This window comes from Oncorhynchus masou, chromosome 32 (genome assembly GCF_036934945.1).
Source record: "Oncorhynchus masou masou isolate Uvic2021 chromosome 32, UVic_Omas_1.1, whole genome shotgun sequence".
NCBI classification, from domain to species: domain Eukaryota; kingdom Metazoa; phylum Chordata; class Actinopteri; order Salmoniformes; family Salmonidae; genus Oncorhynchus; species Oncorhynchus masou.
Window position 1 is genome coordinate 35,091,521 of NC_088243.1, and position 21,582 is coordinate 35,113,102.

The 21,582-nt window shown below is 41.3% G+C and overlaps 1 protein-coding gene across 2 annotated transcripts in view; it reads right to left on the reverse strand.

Annotated features, from left to right (window-relative positions):
* The window catches only part of LOC135526008 (rho guanine nucleotide exchange factor 10-like), a 104,902-nt gene extending 83,578 nt beyond the window's left edge, over positions 1 to 21,324 (reverse strand). For both annotated transcript variants that reach the window (XM_064954026.1, XM_064954025.1), the window contains exons 1-2: positions 21,198 to 21,324; positions 5,721 to 5,833 (exon numbers count right to left, since the gene is read on the reverse strand). In XM_064954026.1, coding sequence (XP_064810098.1) covers positions 5,721 to 5,760 — 40 coding nt within the window. In that variant the 5' untranslated portion in view covers positions 5,761 to 5,833; positions 21,198 to 21,324. The remainder of the gene's footprint in view (positions 1 to 5,720; positions 5,834 to 21,197) is intronic.
* Between the last annotated feature and the right edge of the window lie 258 nt (positions 21,325 to 21,582).

The following is a 21,582-nucleotide window of genomic DNA, read 5'->3' on the forward strand; positions in this document are numbered from 1 at the left end:
CATTTCAGGCTGTAACAACAAAATGTGGAAAAAGAGTGAGAACATGAGACACATGGAAGTAGAACAATTTATGTTTAATAATTACGCTCAAAGAGCATCACAACTTCAAAACATAGTACCAAGTTAAATATAAATCACTCCACCAAATGCAAGTTTGTAATTAGCAAAAGGGTGGGTCTATGTTTTCAATATAACTCTAGCTAAATTATACCAAAATAAAATCAAACTCATTCAATTAAATTAAAAACAAAAAAAAACAGGAAGTTTAATATAATTGCTCCAATTCAATCCAAACGTAATGTAAAGACAACTACTAGTACTTGCATTACAATGTTGACAGCAAATTATTAATTTATTTAATGAACTAACATTTGGGTATTGATCCAAGAGAACATCAGATATCAGCCTAAAACAAGCCCTGTAAGTTAAAGTTAAACATGGAACATTATGGGAACGTTATGGGAACATTAGAGGTTGTGCACAATACTTAAAAAGGTCTTGCTAAAACAAACTATTGACAGAGTAAAAAAATGTAACTGCTACTTTCTGTTCAAAGAAACCAATGACTAACTGTGACATAGAGGAGGCAAATAACAAATTGTCTTCCCACAATGCAATTAGGTGAACAGGAAACAGAGTTGTCACACCCCCAGTGACCAGGAAAACCACCATCTTTCCCATTCTTGCTAGGCTGAATCTCAACAGTCCAAAATGGCTTCCTCTCCTTTCAGATCGGTGTGGATGAAGAAATGGAAATGAGGAACGGAAGTCACTTTATACTATTGAGATGTAGCACTTGTGTTCCAGAACAGGCCTAGGCATCCCTGTATGAATAGGGCCCGACTCAGCTACAATAGTATGAGGGTGAACAGTAGGCCGTCATTGTAAATAAAAATGTGTTCGTAATCGACTTGCCTAGTTAAATAAAACTGAAGGAATGCCGTCTATAAAACACTATGGAGAGATGGCTTTCCCTCTCTGACCTAAACTGCTGAGGGTGTATATGGAATGTTACTGTCATTGTAGACCTCATTCAGAGGAGTACTCTTAAAGTGACATGGTGTTTTGGGTTAGGGGCAACCTGCTCTCTCTATACAGTTTATTGTTCTTTTCACTGCTAAGGTAGAGGAGGTTCCATTGGGAGGGTTGTGTGTTGGGTTAGTCACAGTAGGTTTGTTCAACTGAACATGTGACAGATTGAGCACACTGACTGACACCATTGTAAGGCGTAGAAGAACCAAAAGAAAAGCTCAAATTAAAATGACAGGCATTGTGAGAGCACATCTCTGGTACTTTCTGACAGCGGACGTGTGAGGACCTGCCATACTGAACAAAGGAGGTGAAATAGGACAGATAAAGAGGAAGGGGTGTAAAGGGTTGATGAAAAGGCGGTAAGGTGTGAAAAGAAAAAGACATAACATCAAAATGCCTGCCGGAATGCTGGTCAAATAATTCACAGACCGTGACATAACTCATCTGGTGGAATAGATGAAAGGAATGCTCTGTATTCAGCCCATTCAAACTTCCCTTTCTCTCCACAAGAGTGGGCTTCCTATTGGATCCAGAGTCCTATACCACAGTTCCCCTATGGGAGGCAGTAGCTCCAGTTTAGGAGGTCACAACCCCATCTGAAACTGCTACTTTACCTCCCTGGTCCGAGCTGAGTTTCTAACAGAAACTGGCATGCCTCTGCTCTTAAACATACCACAGATTCCTCATGTGACTCAGGACAGTGTTTTGTACTGGGACTATCAGGATTCAGGCTTCCCCATGACTAGGTTAACCTACAAAGTGAACTCTCATATCCTGACTGTTCCTACCAAGAAAGTGTGAAAAATGTCTGGCCCAATTTCCTGAATGACCAAATCAGAGAAGAACTCTTAATTTCCCACTTTGCATTGTTTAAATGAGAAGATTTTCTACTCAGCTTTCTCAGTATAGGCCTATACCTTTTTCTTCTTGACCCTCATTTATATCAGTTATGTTTCCTGTCCTGGCTAAGTACTTCCTGTCTGACTCTGAGCTGACGTTTATACAGCCGTTACAACAAACACTGGTTAATAGCAACTTAGCCTTACTTACTCAGGCTAGAGGTTAGGCCCACAACATCAACCGCATCACTTACACAACTCGTTAGCTTCTTTGGGCTTGGGGGCAGTATTTTAACATCTGGATGACAAGCATGCCCAAAGTAAATTGCCTGTTACTCAGGCCCAGAAGCTAGGATATAGCATATAATTGGTAGATTTGGATAGAAAACTCTAAAGTTTCCAAAACTGTTAAAATAAATGTCTGTGTATAACAGAACTGATATGGCAGGCGAAAAACTGAGGAAAATCCATCCAGGAAGTGGGATTTTTTTGATGTGGGTGGTTTTCAATTGAATGCCTATTGAGTATCTAATGGGTTTGGACCCAGATTGCAGTTCCTATGGCTTCCACTAGATATCAGTCTTTAGACATTGTTTCAGGCTTGTTTTCTGAAAAATGAAGGAGACCTTTCTGTCAGTGGACTGAGGAAGCATGCAGTACTGGTTTGCACGCGTGACCGTGTGCGCGCCCTTCGTTGTTTTACCTTTCTATTGCATACGCTATTGTCCGGTTTAAATATGGATTATTTAGACAATTGACGACCTGAGGATTAATTATAAACATCGTTTGACATGTTTCAACGAACTTTACCATTACTATTAGGATGTATTCGTCTGCATGTTTTGACCGCCTTTGAACCAGTGGATTACTGAACAAAACGCGCCAACAAAACGGAGAACTTGGGATATAGACGGACTTTATCGAACAAAACAAACATTTATTGTGTAGCTGGGACTCTTGTGACTGCAACCAGATGAAGATCTTCAAAAGGTAAGTAAGTAATTTTAAATCGCCATTTCTGACTTTGTGACTCCTCCACTTGGTTGGAAAATGTTTGTATGCTTTTGTCAGCAGTGCGCTGTCAGATAATTGCATGGTATGTTTTTGCCGTAAAGCCTTTTTGAAATCTGACAAAGAGGCTGGATTAACAAGAAGTTAATCATAATAAACATTCATAAAAATACAAGTGTTATACATCGGCTTAAAGATTATTTCTGTATTTTGAATTTGGAACCCTGCAATTTCACCGGATGTTCTTGAGGTGGGTCGCTAGCGGCACGCTTGCGCCAAAGAGGTTAGTTACTAACCCCGCAGGACTAAACTACCTGTTAAATAAGTCCTTCCCCAAAGTGGTTCTGATACATACTACACAGACTAACGTCTCAGGGACCCAAAAGCTTTGAAGTTCCACAGCACGATGACCACTCTAGTCTAAATCACCATTATGATTGACAGGTAGTGTCAAATACCTCAGTTTGGTGTTATGACAATGGCCCATGACTAACACTATGGGCTCTGTGACCCCTTTATGCAAACTACAAAACTAAAAGTCAGTGAAAGAGCTAGAGCAGAACATTAGGAGAGAAAAGCTGGAAAGAGATTTAATCAGCCGTGGTAATGAACAGCTGTGTTGGACCAGTTAGACAGATAGGGAAAAGCTAGCCGCTGCTGAAGAGGTCTGTATCACTGCTGAGCCATGGGATGAATATTCATTCCAACATTCTTCATGTCTACTCTCTGAAGCACAGGCAGGGCCAAGTAAAGCAGAGCGGGATGTCATGTAAGAGGGATTGCATTAAAAGTTGAACAGATTATTCACATCAATTGCCCATTCAATAATTTGGTCACAATCGAGTGTGGATGATGAAGCTATAGACAGTTGGCTCTGTGAGAATGTGCATGCTTGCAGTCTTCTCAATGGTCTCTAGTCAGCACACACACTAGGCCTGTCCCCAGCACCCATTGTTAATTCATAACCACAATATGGATTCTGTTCCTGTGCCTCCCCTCCTCTCCAGTCTGCCACACTGCTCTGCTCAATGAGTCATTGGCTTACGATGTGCTCCAGCATCGCCACGGCAACAAGGCAACTGAGGGATTTATCTGGCCTGTTCCTTTCCGAGGGGTGTGTGTGTGTGTGTGTGATGCTGCAGTATTCAGCCCGGGCTTGGATACTGACGCACATTGTCTGCTCTTCGCAGTCGTGGCACATTTCTCCTCCTCCTCACTCCTTCGTTCCGTGGCCCACAAGATCCAGAGCAGCGGAGGAGGAGAGGAATGTGTTGTTTGCACACTCTGCCATGTCCATCTTGAAAGGCACTCTGGGAGCTGAGCTGACCATCAGTGTGTCCACCAAAACAGACGTTTCAAACCTATTACTTCATCAACATGACCAGAATAAATCCATAGAATACCTAGATGGCCATCACCATGAGCTGAAACACCCTTTGGAGACATGTTAGTTAATGTTGCTAAAACATTACAAGACTGCTGTTACAAAAAAAAGAAGATAAAAAAAAAAGATACCATCTCAGGACAATGAGCTACATCCACCACTACGTGATCTAAAGTATGTGGACACCTGCTAGTCGACCATCTCATCCCAAAATTAATATGGAGTTGGTCCCCCTTTGCGGCTATAGGCTTTCCACTAGATGTTGGGACATTGCAGGGAATTGCTTCCATACAGCCACAAGAGCATTAGTGAGGTGTTGGGCACTTATGTTGGGTGATTAGGCCTGGCTCGCAGTCGGCGTTCAATATTCATCGGAAGGTGTTCGATGTGGTTGAGGTCAGGTCTGTGCAGGCCAGTCAAGTTTTTCCATACCAATCTCAACAAACCATTTCTGTATGAATCTTGCTTTGTGCAAGGGGGCATTGTCATGCTGAAACAGGAAAGGGCCTTCCCTAAACTGTTGCCACAAAGTTGGATGTACAGAATCATTTAGAATGTCATTGTCTGCAGTAGTGTTAAGATTTCCCTTCACTGGAACTCAGGGGCCCAGGCCAAACGTGAAAAACAGCTCAAGACCATTATTCTTCCTCCACCAAGCTTTACAGTTGGCACTATGCATTGGGGCATTCTGCCAAACCCAGAGTCGTCTGTTGGACGGCCAGATGGTGGATGATGGTGAAGCGTGATTCATCACTCCAGAGAACACGTTTTCACTGCACCAGAGTCCAATGGCGGCAAGCTTTACACCACTCCTTCCTGCGCTTGGCATTGCGCATGGTGATCTTAGACTAGTGTGCGGCTGCTCGGCCATGGAAACCCATTTCCTGAAGTTCCCAACGAACAGTTATTATGCTGAAGTTGCTTACAGGGGCAGTGAGTGTTGCAACCGAGGACAGACGATTTTTCGGCAATCGACGGTCCCATTCTGTGAGCTTGTGTGGCCTACCACTTCACGGCTGAGCCTTTGTTGCTCCTAGCGGTTTCCACTTCACAATAACAGCACCGACAGTTGATCGGGGCAGCTGTAGCAGGGCCAAAATTTGACGAACTGACTATTTGGAAAGGTGGCATCCCATGAAGTTAGAGCTCATCAGTAAGTCCATTCTACTGCCAAAGTTAGTCTATGGAGATTGCATGGCGGTGTGTGAGATTTTATACACCTGTCAGCAACGGGTGTTGCTGAAATAGCCGAATCCACTAATTTGAAGGAGTGTCCACACACAAAAGTAAGAGTGTGTGTGTGTGTGCGCGTGCGTGCGTGCATATATATATACAGTAGCTGTCGACAGATCTGGGTAGCAGCATGTGTTCGGGGGGGGGGGTTAGATGTGCTGGGAGAGATTGAGTCCGAGAGAGAGAGGGGAAGAGAGGAGGAGGATGTTGGCATTACTTACTTTCAGGAGGTGGGAGAGGGAAGTCTTCCATGATGTCCATACTGGGTGCTGTTTTCTGGGCATTAAGGTTCACTCAGCAGCCTGGTGGTAGTCCTCTACACCCACACATTTCCCTGGAGGAAACAGACATATGGAATGTTAAGATCGCACGCTATGATACTGTCCACTTATTCAATTAGCTAAGCATAGACGAATGTTCAGATGCATCATCTGCAGCAGTTTTCACCGAGCTATATGGCCAAGTTATAGCCTAACTCGACTTTTGCCTGGTAAGGTCACATGGTATACATGAACATGAGTATTAATACATGGAAAAATGTCAAAAGATGGCTTGTAATATGATATACACTTATGAAAGTAGCTTAGCACTGATACATCATTACTGTGGCATTTGGCACTGCATTACCCACAGCCGATGGTAAACCAACAACACTCTGTTAATTCCATGTTAGTCACACCAAAAGGGTAGAGGAGCATTGTGGCTCTTTTGTCTGAGCATCTAATGCAGACAAAATTAAAAACATCAAGATACAAAACGTCCATATTAACAAACAGTTAATAGGATGTGTGTGTGTGTGTGTGTGTGTGTGTATGTCAGAGCAGGGTTATTGTATCCACTGACACTATTACGGTCAGTGATTTTGTGTAAGTAAACATGGTGGAGCTGGAAGCTTCACACCATGGGAATGGAGAAGGAAAACCCTGGTAGTTAATCATTACCAGTGTGTGTGTGTGTGTGTGTGTGTGTGTGTGTTCAATATCGCTTCAGTCAGGCGTCAATGCTGCTCAAGCACTTTGTAACCTGTTGATTGATTTAGAGTGAGTCAGTAATCTCCTACTGTAGCTTTAACTCCCTCTGATCACTCATGCATGTCCTTATTTTCCAAATAACCAGGAAGAAGGGGTTAACAGCTACGAGGTTCAACTCTACTGGACATCTGATAACAGCTGTCCAAATTAGGATGTCTAAATTTAGCAGTTGTTTTCATTGTTTGAAAGCCAGATTTCACCAAGAAGAACTTGGCTAATTTAGCCTAAAAATAAGTTCATTTTTTGTTGATGGGAGTAAAGCTGGAAATTATTTCTTGTGGACAGCTGTTATCAAATCAAGATGTACAGTAGAATTTAATTCAATATAGTTCACTAATTCTAGCTCCAAATGATTTCCTAATAAACTTTTGCATGTACAGTACTGTAAGCCTATCACTTTTACACATTACAGCATTTCTGATCTCAATACCTTATAACCTGTAAAAGGTCCAACACGGAGGGACAGGGTAGTGACAGGTATGCAAGTCAGTGGTCAAGGTGAGGGTGGGGTTAACAGAGTGCTCACTTTTCACTAGGGGGGTGACAATGCATGCTAAAACAGGAAACACAGCCATGCACAGACATGAGACAAGAGAGAGAGAGAGAGAGAGAGCGCATTCTTCCACTGTCTAACATTTTGTTAAATGATTGGATGATTGGACACATAGATGACGCCAACAAAATAAGCTTCAAGCTTAGGTTGGAAAGTAGGTCAAGTCTTTCTGTAATTGACAACTTCCTTCAAAAGAGACTAAAATGTCATACTATCCTCAAGGGTGGATGATATAGCAGTGATGTCATTCCATAGAATAAGAGGACCCTTGCAGAGTTCTAGTGTGTTCCATACTATTCAGAGATTCTGCTCTCCAATTAAACTCACACCATAAGACAAGCTTACAATACAGAACAAGCATCTGTGAATAAGACTGCTCTATTCCAATGCTGGCAACAAGAGCCAAAATATTTACCACTTAGAGACTCAAAGCTTGTTTTGTCAAGCTCCTCTGCGTCTTTGTCCCCACCCAGACAACAGAGGGTGTGAACGAAACACACAGGACCAGTATTGTATGTCTAACAGACAGTTAGGTAGAAAATGTTTGTCCTGGAGACAAAATACTTTATAACAGCACAAAGTTAAAGCTAGACAAGTGACTAACCGGACAGATTTAGACAAGGATAAAAAGTCCTAAAAGGATGGGATACACCCTTAACATGACTGATAAAATGATTCATCATCGCTATCCTCAGGACTACTGTATGAGTTGTGATTGTGACAAGGGAGGGAGTTGGAAGCAGGGAGGGAGAGCTGGAGGGGATGAAGAGGAAATACAGCAATCAGGTGTGTTCATCCTCTGGGCTTCCTGATATTTCCTAAATTAAATACCTTTAATATGGTTATTCTCATGGGCCATGTCTTACATTTGATTAATGTGACATTTAAATGTAACCTATTGTCCCACTTTTACAGAAGACCTTAAACTCAGGTTACTGTACACAACAGTCTTGAGTCCAGACAGACGGCCTTTCCGGAGATTCCTCCATTGACCTCCTGTTGGCGCCTACATTTCCTAAACAGCTGTTTTACTTGCTCAGTGAGGAAACAAGACGCACCTTGGCTAAATGACATCCTGCGTGGCCTGTGGGTGGCTCAAATATATTTTGATTTGTTTATTTTCTTTTTGATTATTACATATGTTATTTCATAGTTGATGTCTTCACTATCATTCTACAATGTAGGAGAAAAAAAAATGTTTTTAATATATATATATTAAAAAATGAACAGAAAAAAATGGAAAACTTGAATGAGTAGGTGTGCAAACTTTTGACTGGTACTGTACAAACTCACTGTTGGTCTGTCAGCATCCTATACTTACTACACCACGCCTATTGGAGGCTTCCAAACATTCCTTTAAAGTAGGTCTAGGTGGCAGGCAGGGTGGCGGGCAGGGTGCAGGCAGGCAGCTGAGCCAACCCGGGGGGGGGGGTTAAAAAAGAAAAGAAAACGAGAACAGTCTGATGACAGACTTGACCAAGCATATCATTACAAGTCAGCAACACAAGTAAACCTCTGTGGTTGGCCATGCACAGACAGGAAAATAGCAATCTAGGGCCTGCTGTTAATGCTGCTGATTTGTTTCCAGTGTGTTCACAACAAACGTCACTAAAGCGAGTCACAACTAGGGCTGTTGCGGCAGGGTAGCCTAGTGGTTAGAGTGTTGGACTAGTAATCGGAAGGTTGCAAGTTCAAATCCCCGAGCTGACAAGGTACAAATGTGCCGTTCTGCCCCCTCCTAGGCAGTCATTGAAAATAAGAATTTGTTCTTAACTGAACAAATACACAAAAAAAATGTATGCTAGTGGTTGTATTAATTTGGGATCCATCAAATCACAACTGTCCCAGACTGTTAGGAATATTTATTTCTCACAGAATAGGTTGGCTTTTATACTATGGGGGATAAAAGGCTAGTGCTTTTGTTGTTCGTTAGGCCTACTCATCTTGTTTGTAAACGTGGACAGTTCTTCCAAAATCTTTTATATGCACCTCGGCATTGGATAAGGACGTGCACAGTTGCATCCCCGATGTGTCTGTCTTCACTTGTAGCCTGTGAGAAAGACCAGATCACGTGACGGAGAGCCATGTGAGTGAGAGACACTTCGGATGACGCAGTAATACTGCACAACGCAGTACTCCGGGCCACAAAAGGCATGGATGTTTTTAGGGTGCATTAGACACAACGCGGATGCCGCTGTGAAATTCGAGCCATTATCAAGTGCTTGTCAAATTGTGAATGAGAGACTATTAGGGTGTGTACAGCCTGCGCAAGAAACAAAAACAAAGCAGAGCTCATGCCTTTCAAGTGACCTTTCAAAATCATTAGTCTCATCATGTATTAAAATGTATTGAAAATAAAAACCTATAGCTCAACGTTTTTAGAACTGAAGTTACAGTAACTCTAAATTAAGCATACAGGAGTACCTATTTCTTTGTTAACCGCTTAACACAGAATAGCCGCATGTGCGCTCTCCCTTAAATCGTTGGGAGAAAATATATTTTATTCAGCTTTGTTCAATTGTATTCTTCATAATATAAAATAATGCAGTGGAATTATAAGCAAATCTCATCTGCTATATAAAATAGTGTAGCCCACAGCCATTTGGCATAGCCACACCAAGACAACTCAGAGTACGCTATTTTCTGAAATAGAGTACATTTTCTTCATATCATGCTTCGTTAGATCTGTCTAAAATAAAATGATGGATTTATTGTGAAGGTGTAGGCTATATTACCTTACATGGACTTTTTAAAATGTGTGGAAGCCAGAAGATGCTAAATGTGTTTGTTAATTAACAGTCAATCACCGTGAGACCGACAGTTATTTGGTTGACAATCACCGGCTGACGAAACCGCCACAGCCCTAGACACAACAGTGATAATAAACATGTTCCCAAAGGGTGAGGAGTCATCACATATATTGACTGCTGCATAATGACAATCTACTCAGTAGATTACTTCAAACCAAGACTGCAGCCAGGCAACCAAATTGTTTGTGTGTCACTGATAGTGTTTGACGCCTCTATGAAGCCAAAAAAAACATCTTGAGCACTTTTAATGACAAGTGGCATTCCACAAATGGTTTGACAGAGTCACAAACAAAACCCAGAGCCAGCTATGGAACTCACAGCTGCACCAGTAGAGAGCAGAGAGAATCCTCTCTCTACATACATGCACACACACTCCTTCTCGGGCTGGAGCTGTGTCTCTCTGCATGGCTGTGTCATTGCCCGTGTGTCATTGTCTCCCATCACCAGCATTACTGTAATCAGTGGTCCATTATACACACACACAAACAGGCCTCTCTGTGAATAGATAGACAGGGATGACAGATACTTGCACTGGGGAGGACAGTGTCCTGTAGCCTACTAAAATGGCCAGGCACTCTGTCCCTCTCCCCTCTCTGTATTTCAATTAGATTTCAATTGAAGGGGCTTTACTGGCTTGGGAAACATATGTTTACAATACAAAATGAAACAGTAAACATTACACTCACAAAAGATCCAAAAGAATAAAGACATTTCAAATGTCATGTGTTGTAATGATGTGCAAATAGTTCAAGTACAAAAGGGGAAAATAAATAAACAAATATGGGTTGTATTTGCAATGGTGTTTGTTCTTCACTGGTTGCCCTTTTCTTGTGGCAACAGGCCACATATCTTGCTGCTGTGATTGCTAACCCAATAGATATGAGAGTTTATCAAAATTGGATTTGGTTTTCAAATTCTTTGTGGGTCTGTGTAATCTAAGGGAAATGTGTTTCTAATATGGTGATACATTTGGCAGGAGGTTAGGAAGTGCAGCTCAGTTTCCACCTCATTTTGTGGGCAGTAGCCGGCCTTCTCTCGAGGGCTTGGGTTGCCTACGGTGGCCTCTCTCAATAGCAAGGCTATGCTCACAGAGTCTACACATAGTCAAAGCTTTCCTTAAGTTTGGGTCAGTACTCTCTGTTTAGGGCCAAATAGCATTCTAGTTTGCTCTGTTTTTATGTTAATTACTTGACACATTGGAAATAATAATTTTTGTTCGCTCTGTATTTGGTTGGGTATAATTGTGTTGCTGTCCTGGGGCTCTGTTTGTGAACAGCTTGCTTAGGGGAGTCTTCTCCAGGTTCATCTCCTGTTGTTGATGGCTTTATTATGGAAAGTTTGGGAATTGCTTAATTCTAGGTGGTTGTAGAATTTAACAAATCTTTTCTGGATTTGGATCATTAGAGGGTATCGTCCTAATTCTGCTCTGCATGCATTATTTGGTGTTTTATCTTGTACACCGAGGATATTTTTGCGCATTCTTGGTTGGTGAGCAGACCCCAGGTCTCACAACCATGAAGGGCAATGGGTTCCATAACTGATTGAAATATTTTTAGCCAGAGTTTAATTGGTATGTCAAATTTTATGTTCCTTCTGCCTTCTCAGATTGTTCACAGCTTTCTGGAAGTTACCTGTGGCGCTGATGTTTAGTCCAAGGTATGTATCGTTTTTTGATTGCTCTAAGGCAACGGTGTCTAGATGGAATTATTTCTGTGTGTGTGTGTGTGTGTGTGTGTGTGTTGACAGGGGGCCAGGCAGAACCAGTTTTATGACATGTAGAGGAGGAACCCTGAACACCACAGTGAGAGCAGATGAGAGAGCAGCATGTAGTCAGTCAGCCTCCAAGGAGTGGAGCTTAAAAGTATATTGGATATTTCTCTCATTAGAAATCTAACACACTTTCAGCATGTTCATGTCAGCAATAACTAATGATATATACATTGTGTATGCAAACTGCTCGGCTTTAAGAGCCCATGAAGAGAAATGAAAACAGATCTACAGAGCGTGTTAGCATGCAGTAACTCAATGTATACCATTGCATAGCTGAGTATTATGTTCATAGCTGCTTTCTGAAGCCTCCGACAGACCTGAAATGTTATCTGACCTAGACACTGGGATCAATATAGCCAGAGGAGCAGCATGGCATTTCACATCAGCAGCTGTAAATTGCACAGGTGTCGGGTGTGGGAAACACACTTCAATAGCATATCCTAGGGTTGGGGTTAAAGCTGCACTGGCTTTATTAGGGTAGGTCACCCACACAGAAAAATTATAGATTGGAATATATTTCAATAAATTATATTGGGGGAAGTGTATTTATCAAATATGTTTAAAAACAGACACCTCACAACCTTCTCTACCCTGACGATAATGTTGATTCTCGATTGACTTCTGGTACCTTAGCATTAGGTTCCCAGAGTGACATTTTGCATGCAAAAGTTGGATCATTGAGTTGTAGTTGAAAACACATTCTGCAGCTATTGAGGTACCACTAAGTATGAAACATAAAAAAATTGTTTATTTTGAAAATATATATATTTCCTGAGCTGTCAATCACAGTTTGAACTGCGTGCCTCAAGCCCCGCTTCCAACTGACAATTACTCTTCAGAAGGAGAAGAGCACCACTAAAAAAGCTCTTGTGGATAATGGCATTTTATTTTACATTTAAAACATTTTTAACCTGGTGGGTGACAGAGGAAGAAGAAACTTGCTTACAGCTGAATACATTTTCATCAATCTTGCTAACACAGCTAGCTACCTAGCTTGACACCAATGTGCAGTGTGACTGACCCAGGTAAGAATTATTTTGAAAATTAAAGTTGAGTCCAGTAGAGTTAATGTCATGTATGTATTAGATATAACGTAATTACCAAACTATTGTTAAAATGTTCTTGGCTAGCCAACCAATGTGTTGCTTGCTAGCTAGCTACCTTAGCTAGACTTAGTGAGGGTTGGCTGTCTTTGATAGAACTGACTAGCCCCTTATTTATTCTTGAGTGGAATTGTTTCACTGCCTCTCCGTCACTGCATTATCCACAGGGTAACTGTCAACTTGTGAGTCTGCAATAGACACTGGAGGTGAAGGAATTTGCATTGTAAGTATCCATTTCAGGTTAAAAAATATTATTTTAAAAAAGAGATGTTCTGCAGCTAGAGGTAATTTGTACATTTTGTGTTTCAGATGCTACCTTCTAGTAAGCATTTCACTGTTAGTCTACACTGTTTACAAGCATGTGACAAACCATGCCACATTCAACATGTTTCAGATGCGACCTTCGAGTGACTCCCATGATACAATTCAACAAGTTATGAGAAAAAAAATCAAAATATTTTATTTGAGATTCCTACAAATAACCACCCGTTTGGCATTCTCTCAACCAGCTTCATGAGGTAGTCACCTGGAATACATTTCAATGAACAGTAGGGATGCACAAATTTTTTTTTTTAAATAATTAAATAAAAACAGTAAGCATATCGTAATCAGATGATATTACCTAAAAATGCCAACATCGGCCCAATGTCTAGTTTAACGCTGATGTGCATACCTATCTAACGTAATGATGCCACACAAAAATACAGCGCTACACAGAACAAAGCAGAAAAATACTAAGCGCACACTTCCAATAACTAAACAAGTTCAAGTCGAGCAGTCATTTGAAAGACTAAGAACATTTTAGCAAGACAAATCAAAGGCTAAATCCATTAACGCTAAGATAAGGAAAATTCATTCCTTTAACAATCAACCATTCTCTGTTGTGGATGATGTTGGCTTTCGCCGACACCTCGAGCCCCGGTAAACACACTACCAAGTAGGAGCTATTTTTCAGATGTTGCACTACCGGAGTTATACAGTAATTCTGAAACGCACATCTATGAGCTAATTGCGTTACTGCTATTAGCTTCACAACTGACATTTGGACCAGCGATGTCAGCCCCATGAGCATGCTGAGTCTGACAGCATAGTGGGTCGACAAGGATTTCGTACTGAGGAAAGCCATATTGCTCAAGAATGTGCTGGTTCTCATACCGCTGCTGCCATTCCAATGGCATTTGAGAACATGTTTGAAACATGAACACTCCTAGTGCCATTCGAAAAACTGACTCGAAAAATAAGCTCATCAACTGCGTTTGCAGCAGACGTGATACCCTCAGTCATGGCATTGAAAAGCCTGCTCAACAAAACTGCCGACACAGACCATGGGGTTAAAACTGGCAAAAGTACTCGAGGCTGTGAACAAGCGAGTCGGTGACATTCTTGCTAGGTACAAGGCCCGCTACTTCGATGCAGACAAGAAACAGGGTTTACGTGAAATGGTAGACACAGCCGGACAAGATGGAAACGGACACAGTGACAGTACACACACCGAGGAAGAGAGGCCACAGACAGACCTGAAACTTCATTGCTTGACATGTATGATGAAATAGGTTTTGATTATGTTTTACTGGTAATGGGGACATTCGTAAATGCCAACAAAGTAACCTTTGTCTGCAATTTTATATATATTGGATATTGGTATCGGCCAAAAATGTCATATCGGTGCATTCCTAATTAAACTTGTTAAAAGTTCATTTGTGCAATTTATTTCCTTCTTAATGCGTTTGAGCCAATCAGTTGTGTTGTGACAAGGTCAGTGGGGTATACAGAAGATATTCCTATTTGGTAAAAGACCAAATCCTTATTATGGCAAAAAGAGCTCAAATAAGCAAAGAGAACCGACAGTCCATCATTACTTTAAGACATGAAGGTCAGTCAATACGAAACATTTTAAAAACATTTCTTCATGTGCAAAAACCAGAAAGTGCTATGGATGAAACTGGCTCTCATGAGTACCGCCAAAGGAAGTAGGGCTGGGCAATATGGCCAAAATATAATATCATGGTATTTTAAAAATTTGACGGTATTTTATGTTTTTGAATAATAAAAGTTCTAAATTAGCTTTGAGTAGTGCAAGACCCTAGGGTGGCAACACATAGACCCATTGAAATAATTTAGAATATATCTCCATTCTGATTGTTTTATACCGTTCAATTCAACCTAAAATAATTTCCAGCATTCTTGCACTCAAATGAGATCATTTCCACACTGCCACTATATGGGCAAAAACACTACACCTTATTTTTAACCAAATGTTGCAATTGCGATTTAGATCAAAACACTTGGATGAACTTTTGGAATCATGGAAATAGAACATAAACAATAGTGGGCACTTTGAATACAGTGTTTGACATGACAACGAATGAAAATGCCATGGACGAGTTATTGTGACAGGAAACACTGAACATCACTTTGGTTCCTACCCTAGGGGACCCTATAATCTTTGGCTACATTAAATCTTTATTCATATAGCCAACATATTTATGCTTCACGTATTTCTCTTTGATTTAGAAGATACTGTTGCACAAACAACATGCTGATTTAAGCCTCCACCAGTACTGGTATCAGGCTGTATTAGCTAGCTACGTTTGCTCTGACTCAGTACTTATTAGCATTAGTGGCGAACACGATTTAGCTTAACTTGTTAAGAAAATACAAACTGTTTGCAGATGTAAGAGACACAAACTAATATTGTAATCATAGAACGCTTGTGGATTTATATTAAGATCAAAGTGGAAACATCGTTGTCGTCAACATTGCTGCATTGACCATGTAGACGGAACAAAAGGGTCTCGTGGTCAAGCAACAACAAATGCGCTCCTTGAGTGACAGGGGGTGGGACTAGGTCTGTTTGGAAAGAGGCATAGAGAGAGCAGAAAGGGGTGGCTCAAGTAGGGGAGTAAACTATAAAAATTGACATTACACACAGCATATCACATTTAACAAACCAAGCATTCAAATACCTTTATAGAAGGTAAAGTAAAAACCCAAACCGGTACCTGCATCAATACCGGTATATAGTAAAATACGGTATACCGCCCAGCCCTAAAAGGAAGACCCAAGACTCTGAAGCAGAGGATAATTTCATTAGAGTTACTAGCCTCAGAAATTGCAGCGCAAATAAAATGTTTACAGAGTTCAAGTAACAGACATCTCAACAGCAACTGTTCAGAGGAAAATTCATGGTTGTATTTCTGCAAAGAAACCATTACTAAGGACACCAATAAGAAGAAGTCTGCTAAATGACTTAAATGTAAATGTAAGAAGAGACTTGCTTTGGCCAAGAAACACGAGCAATGAACATTAGACCGGTGGAAATTTGATCTCGGCATGTGTATTTCCCACTGTAAAGCATGGAGGAGGAGGTGTTATGGTGTGCTTTGCTTGTGACACTGTCTGGGATATATTTCGAATTCAAGGCACACTTAACCAGCATGGGTACCACAGCATTCTGCAGCGATACGCCATCCCAACTGGTTTGGGCTTAGTGGGACTGTCATGTTTTTCAACAGGACAATGACAACACACATCCAGGCTGTGTAAGAGCGATTTTACCAAGAAGGAGAGTGCTGCATCAGATGACCTGGCCTCCATCCCCCGACCTCAACCAAATTGAGATAGTTTGGGATGAGTCAGACCACAGAGTGAAGGAAAAGCAGCCAACAAGTACTCAGCATATGTGGGAACTCCTTCAAGACCGTTGGAAAACCATTCCAGGTGAAGCTGGTTGAGAGAATGCCAAGAGTGTGCAAAGCTGTCATTAAGGCAATTTGAAGTATCTCTAATATATTTTGATTTGTTTAACACTTTTGGTTACTACATGATTCCATGTGTTATTTCATAGTTGATTTCCTCACTATTACTCTACAATGTAGAAATAGTAAAAATAAAGAAAATCCCTTGAATGAGTAGGTGTTCTGAAACCTTTGACTGGTAGTGTACATGGGCTCGGGTGGTGCTGCGGTCTAAGGCACTGCATCTCAGTGCAAGAGGCATCACGACAGCCCCTGGTTTGAATCCAGTCATTTGAACAATCGTCACAGAAGGGGTGAATGAAATCATTCCCTTTTGACTAGCTTAACTTCCCTTCTAACCATCTCAGTCCAGGCCTTTGAACACAGAAGTTGCTGGGCAAAAGGAGAGTGTAGCCACAGATATTTCACAGGATGTATAAGTGTGAAGCATCCGTTGGCATTTCCATTGACTACCAAATATGGTGATGAGAGGAAGCCCAGTGGCCGGCAGTGGGAGAAGATGGAGGACATTATGCTAACATTTGATCAATACAGTTCTGTTCCCAAGTCTAAAATCTCTTATGAACAGAGTGGACTAAGTTACCATTTGTCAAAGTTTTTACAAATTGCATTGTTTTAAAGGAATGCAAGGGAAAATTTGGTTATTGCACACACGCACTTCAGAGTAGGCGTTCCCTAGCAGAAATATGCAAATACATGCTAGAACGCACCAATAGGATGTCACTAACTTGTGCTTGGCTCCGCCCCCCTCCTTGCTCGTCTTTCCCACTATGACAAATTTGTTCCCAATGGAAACGACAGGCTGTGGTCCATCTTTGGTGTAGCACTTGAGTTGCTATGTAACGTCCCATTAAAGATGGAGGTTACCACCATAGTCACTCAGAAAGAGGGTCCCCACCCATCCAGTGCAGACTGGGGCCTTGAGAGAGAGTCCAGCATGTTGTCAGAAAAACAGAACACTATGTCAGTGTGTGAGGCAATGGGAGAGAGAGGGAGAGCCCAAATAGGTCTTTCTTTGTTAGTTGCCAAGCTAATAGCTCTGGAGGCATTTCAATATCAATAGAACAAACAGCACAAAATGGCCTCCCAACCTCAGACTATGACAAATGACAATAGGCCAGTTAAACGCTTCCATTGTTACAGTAATATGCATTATGCAGACTTCAAAGTGGGTATTGAAGATAATGTGTTTAGGACATTTGTTAGGTCACCCGAATAAATTTAAAAAACATAATAGGTCACAGATCCTTCATATGGAAAAGGGAAAAGTGTCCAAAAATATTGAAAAACAGAACTAGAAGCTATACAGCTGGAGTCATATCCATTTCTGAACATAGACGTTCACAGCTGGGAAACACTTATTTTGGTTCATGACAAATTTTCCATGTCCACCTGCAGAAGGAAGGAAGGCCCAGTCAGTCAGTTTCACAGCTGTGCTATATGCTGATCCGTTCCACATTACATATCAGTGACTCCTCAGTGGTGGACGGGAGGATTTAAAGTGCATGATCGATCAGTCCTCTGAAAAATGGGAAGTATGCTCCTCTCTGCAGACTGCTATGTACTCTGGCCTGGCTCTCACCCTCTGCCAGACACTCGGAAGCTTTCCCATAAGCCTCTACCCACTGGATGGACTTACAGACCCAACACACACACTTTGGGAAATTAGCAATTATATCCAGCTGCATCTGTGAGAGACAACCACCAAGAAAACAAACAGCAACAGACACTCCAATCTGAAAGTAACCCTCTGTTATGAAGCCGACGACAAAACTAGGCAGAATGCTGAAGGAAAGTAATCGCATCATCCTCAGCATGTAAGCCTAAACCAGGAGCCAGAGCTTCTTGAGCCAAGTCAAAGATTATGTTTATGGTGAGATGGAGATGTACGTGTGATGTTTGCTCAGCAGGAGGAAGTGTCACGCATGGCAGAGCGTGCCGTCTACAGGCCCAGGGTTTACCTGACTGCTCAGCAGTAGACCGGGTCACAGCCAAGAGTACTCCACAGTCCCTAAATGTTACCGTTTCAAGAAACTAGGCCTACGCTGCACGTCACTATGTCTTTTTTTCTCTTCAAAATACATTTGACAGAAATGCCTTCTGGAATGTGAACTTTCATGTGCCTTAATAACAAATGTGTATGCCATCTGTAAATATGAATAAAATTGTTACATTTTAAACCAACAAGCCTAGTTGGTTTAGCCACGGAAAAATACAGGAACATTCCCGCCAGCCATGATTGGCTGAGATAAAATGGGCTGGACATGCCGAGAGATGAATTCAGATTGGTCTGCCATGTAGCATGCTTCTGTCTAACATAAGCTGCTAAGTATGCGTGGCTAATCCTGTCTACTGTTGATTTTTTTTTTAAGATATCATGAACAACTGAAAACGTTTTGCTACTGCTCTCAACATTGTTGCCCTGAAGTGAATAGCACTATCGACAAAGCTCAGTGGGAAAATGTTGATGGACTACTTTCTGGAGGTGGTGGGGAAGAAACGGTGTCCTTGTCACAGAAGAAGTTGACTGAGTTTTGAAATCAGTGGAACGCCCAGTGGAAGCAGAGAGATGATTGCCAGATGCAATGAGTCCAAAAAGATGGCTGTTGTAGAAAACACCTGTCTACATATTCAAACTTAGTGCAACCATGATGGAGGGAGAAGCGTTCATCCATGTATATGGAAGGGTAAGAGTCTAGCGACATTTTCAGATATTATCCGTTTCTAATTTTGTCATTAAGTAATTTTCATTGCAAGTTAAAGCTTAGTGTTAGCTAGCTAGTTAACGTTCGCTCGGTAACATTACGTGTATGATCTACGTAGAAGCTCTAGAAAGAGGCCCGAGTTGGAATTCCGAGTTGGATGACCGTGGAAAATAACATTTTCCCAGTCAGAGTTTCTTTCATAGAGTTCCCAGTTGTTTCGAACGCAGCGTTAGATTTGGAATTATGGTTAATTGTTTAACTAGCTAGCTACAGGTCTAAACAAGACTCCACTATGCAAGTAACTCTTTCACTGTCCCGTTTACACCTTCTGTATCCTGTGCATGTGACAAACTTCGATATTATTTTATAAAGTATGTGTTTACCAGAGACGTTAATGTGAAGAACAACGTGGCCTGCACCAAAGTCAGATTAGGATATAGGCCAAGGACTAGATAAAGTAAATCTATACTACTATGTTTTGCTTTTACTTACACCACTTTTAGTCTTGAATTCTTAGGTTGTTCACTCCAATCCTTAAAGAGATGGATGGGGCCAAGGCTTAAGAGGGTGTGAACGATGCTGAAATGGGGGTAGACGGAGCTCTACAGTAGGAATACTAAATCTTTCACGGCCATTTTCTCAAAAGTGGGGTTACACGTTTTATCAAATTTCAAAGCATAATTACTTTCATTGTTCTTCAACTGCATTGTATAACATTTTCTAGCTCAGAGTCTCTACTTTTAGCCAATGTACGAACACAATTTTGCTACATGTGACTCATCACCTGGATTTGGTCATAAATACCAGAGATCCTTTTTTAGGAGTCATTATCGGGGGTGGAGGCATCTGTCCTCACAGCAGCCAAGTGACGTGGCTATTTGCTAAGAAAATGACCATGTAGTGTGTGCAAATTTCACAGGCTCCCAACTCTGATGAAAAGTGAACTGGACAAGCACGGAGCCAGACAATACAAGAGAAGATCAAAGCGCTCACCGTATCAAAACCATCTTTTAGCAGCCTGGCCCACGGCACATAGATTCCTGAAATACTCTTTGATCGGATGGGGTTGCAGGCTACTCTAACAACTTGGACCAACAGTTTGATTAAATTTGACTTTTCTGATTAATACAAGTGTTACCAAAGAAAGTTCCAGATCATTAGAGTCATGCACTTGCTTTGAGGAATGCTATGCATGGCATGACTAAGTTAATGGAGTGGAGTTAGAAAGTGTTCCAGAGCACTCACCCCTAAGGACTCACTGTTTGAATTAAACCTTGATACACTGTACAAAGTTTGAAGAGAGAGAGAGAGAGAGAGATATGCATGTGTCTTGGTCTGGAGTGGACAAAAATAATACAATTCAGGTTGCACTTGTTGGTATGCAATCCATGTTATGACTGAGGACATCTTGATATCATGCACCTGCACCCTTGAAAAAGAACATGGGCACCACAAATTTCAGGCATTGAGTTTGTAGAGAACATCTAGCAATTCATCACAAGATTGTAATTTGCATGACAGCCATGTCCCCTCCCTGGCCCTGCCAACTTCTGACACTAAAAATCAGTGATGAAAGGCTGTGCATAATACATATTAGAAAATGTACTCTTTGCCTTGCTTGGAAAGATGAAGGGACAAAAGGTTTACAAACAGTTTACAGCAGCCGAACTAAAAAGAACCAACCAGGACGACACATTGTAAGTCAATACACTGCATCTCATCTGACAATACGATACATGCTAGCAAAGACAATTTGCCACGTTATAACCGCGCAGCAGGGATCGACCACTCACTTTTTTTTGCAGAGAAAAAAACTAATTGGATAATGAAAGTAGGATCTGGTCTATTTGCTGATACCTTTCACGTCCAAATACAGCTAAACATGTGGTTACTACTGTATTGAAAAGTCTCAAAATTACATATAAACCACTTTCAAACACTCTTGAATTCCCATAACATAAAACTCACCATATTTAAACTCCTGATGAACAACGTCCTTCTAGTTCCACAGTAAATATGTGTAAACAAATCTCAGTCAAAACACTGAGTATGAACTTCTGCTCGACCAAGTGAATTTTCTGTTTTTCCATTTTCCTAAGCTTTTGAAAATGTAATTAGACTCAATCCAAGAGACTGCCTCCTCCTCAGTCATTGGTGGAGACTTCGGGGGCGAAGCCTTAATTGGCCGAAGGGGCACTCAATCACATTCATGAGGTCCCGCCTAGGACGAAGTACGTGTGTGACAATGTGTACCACGTGATCAGTGAGGTGGCTCCCTTGGAACAGCTGTGCATGCATTAGTCAGTCATCAGTGAATGCATTACCATATGTGAGTTATTTGATGTATCTATAT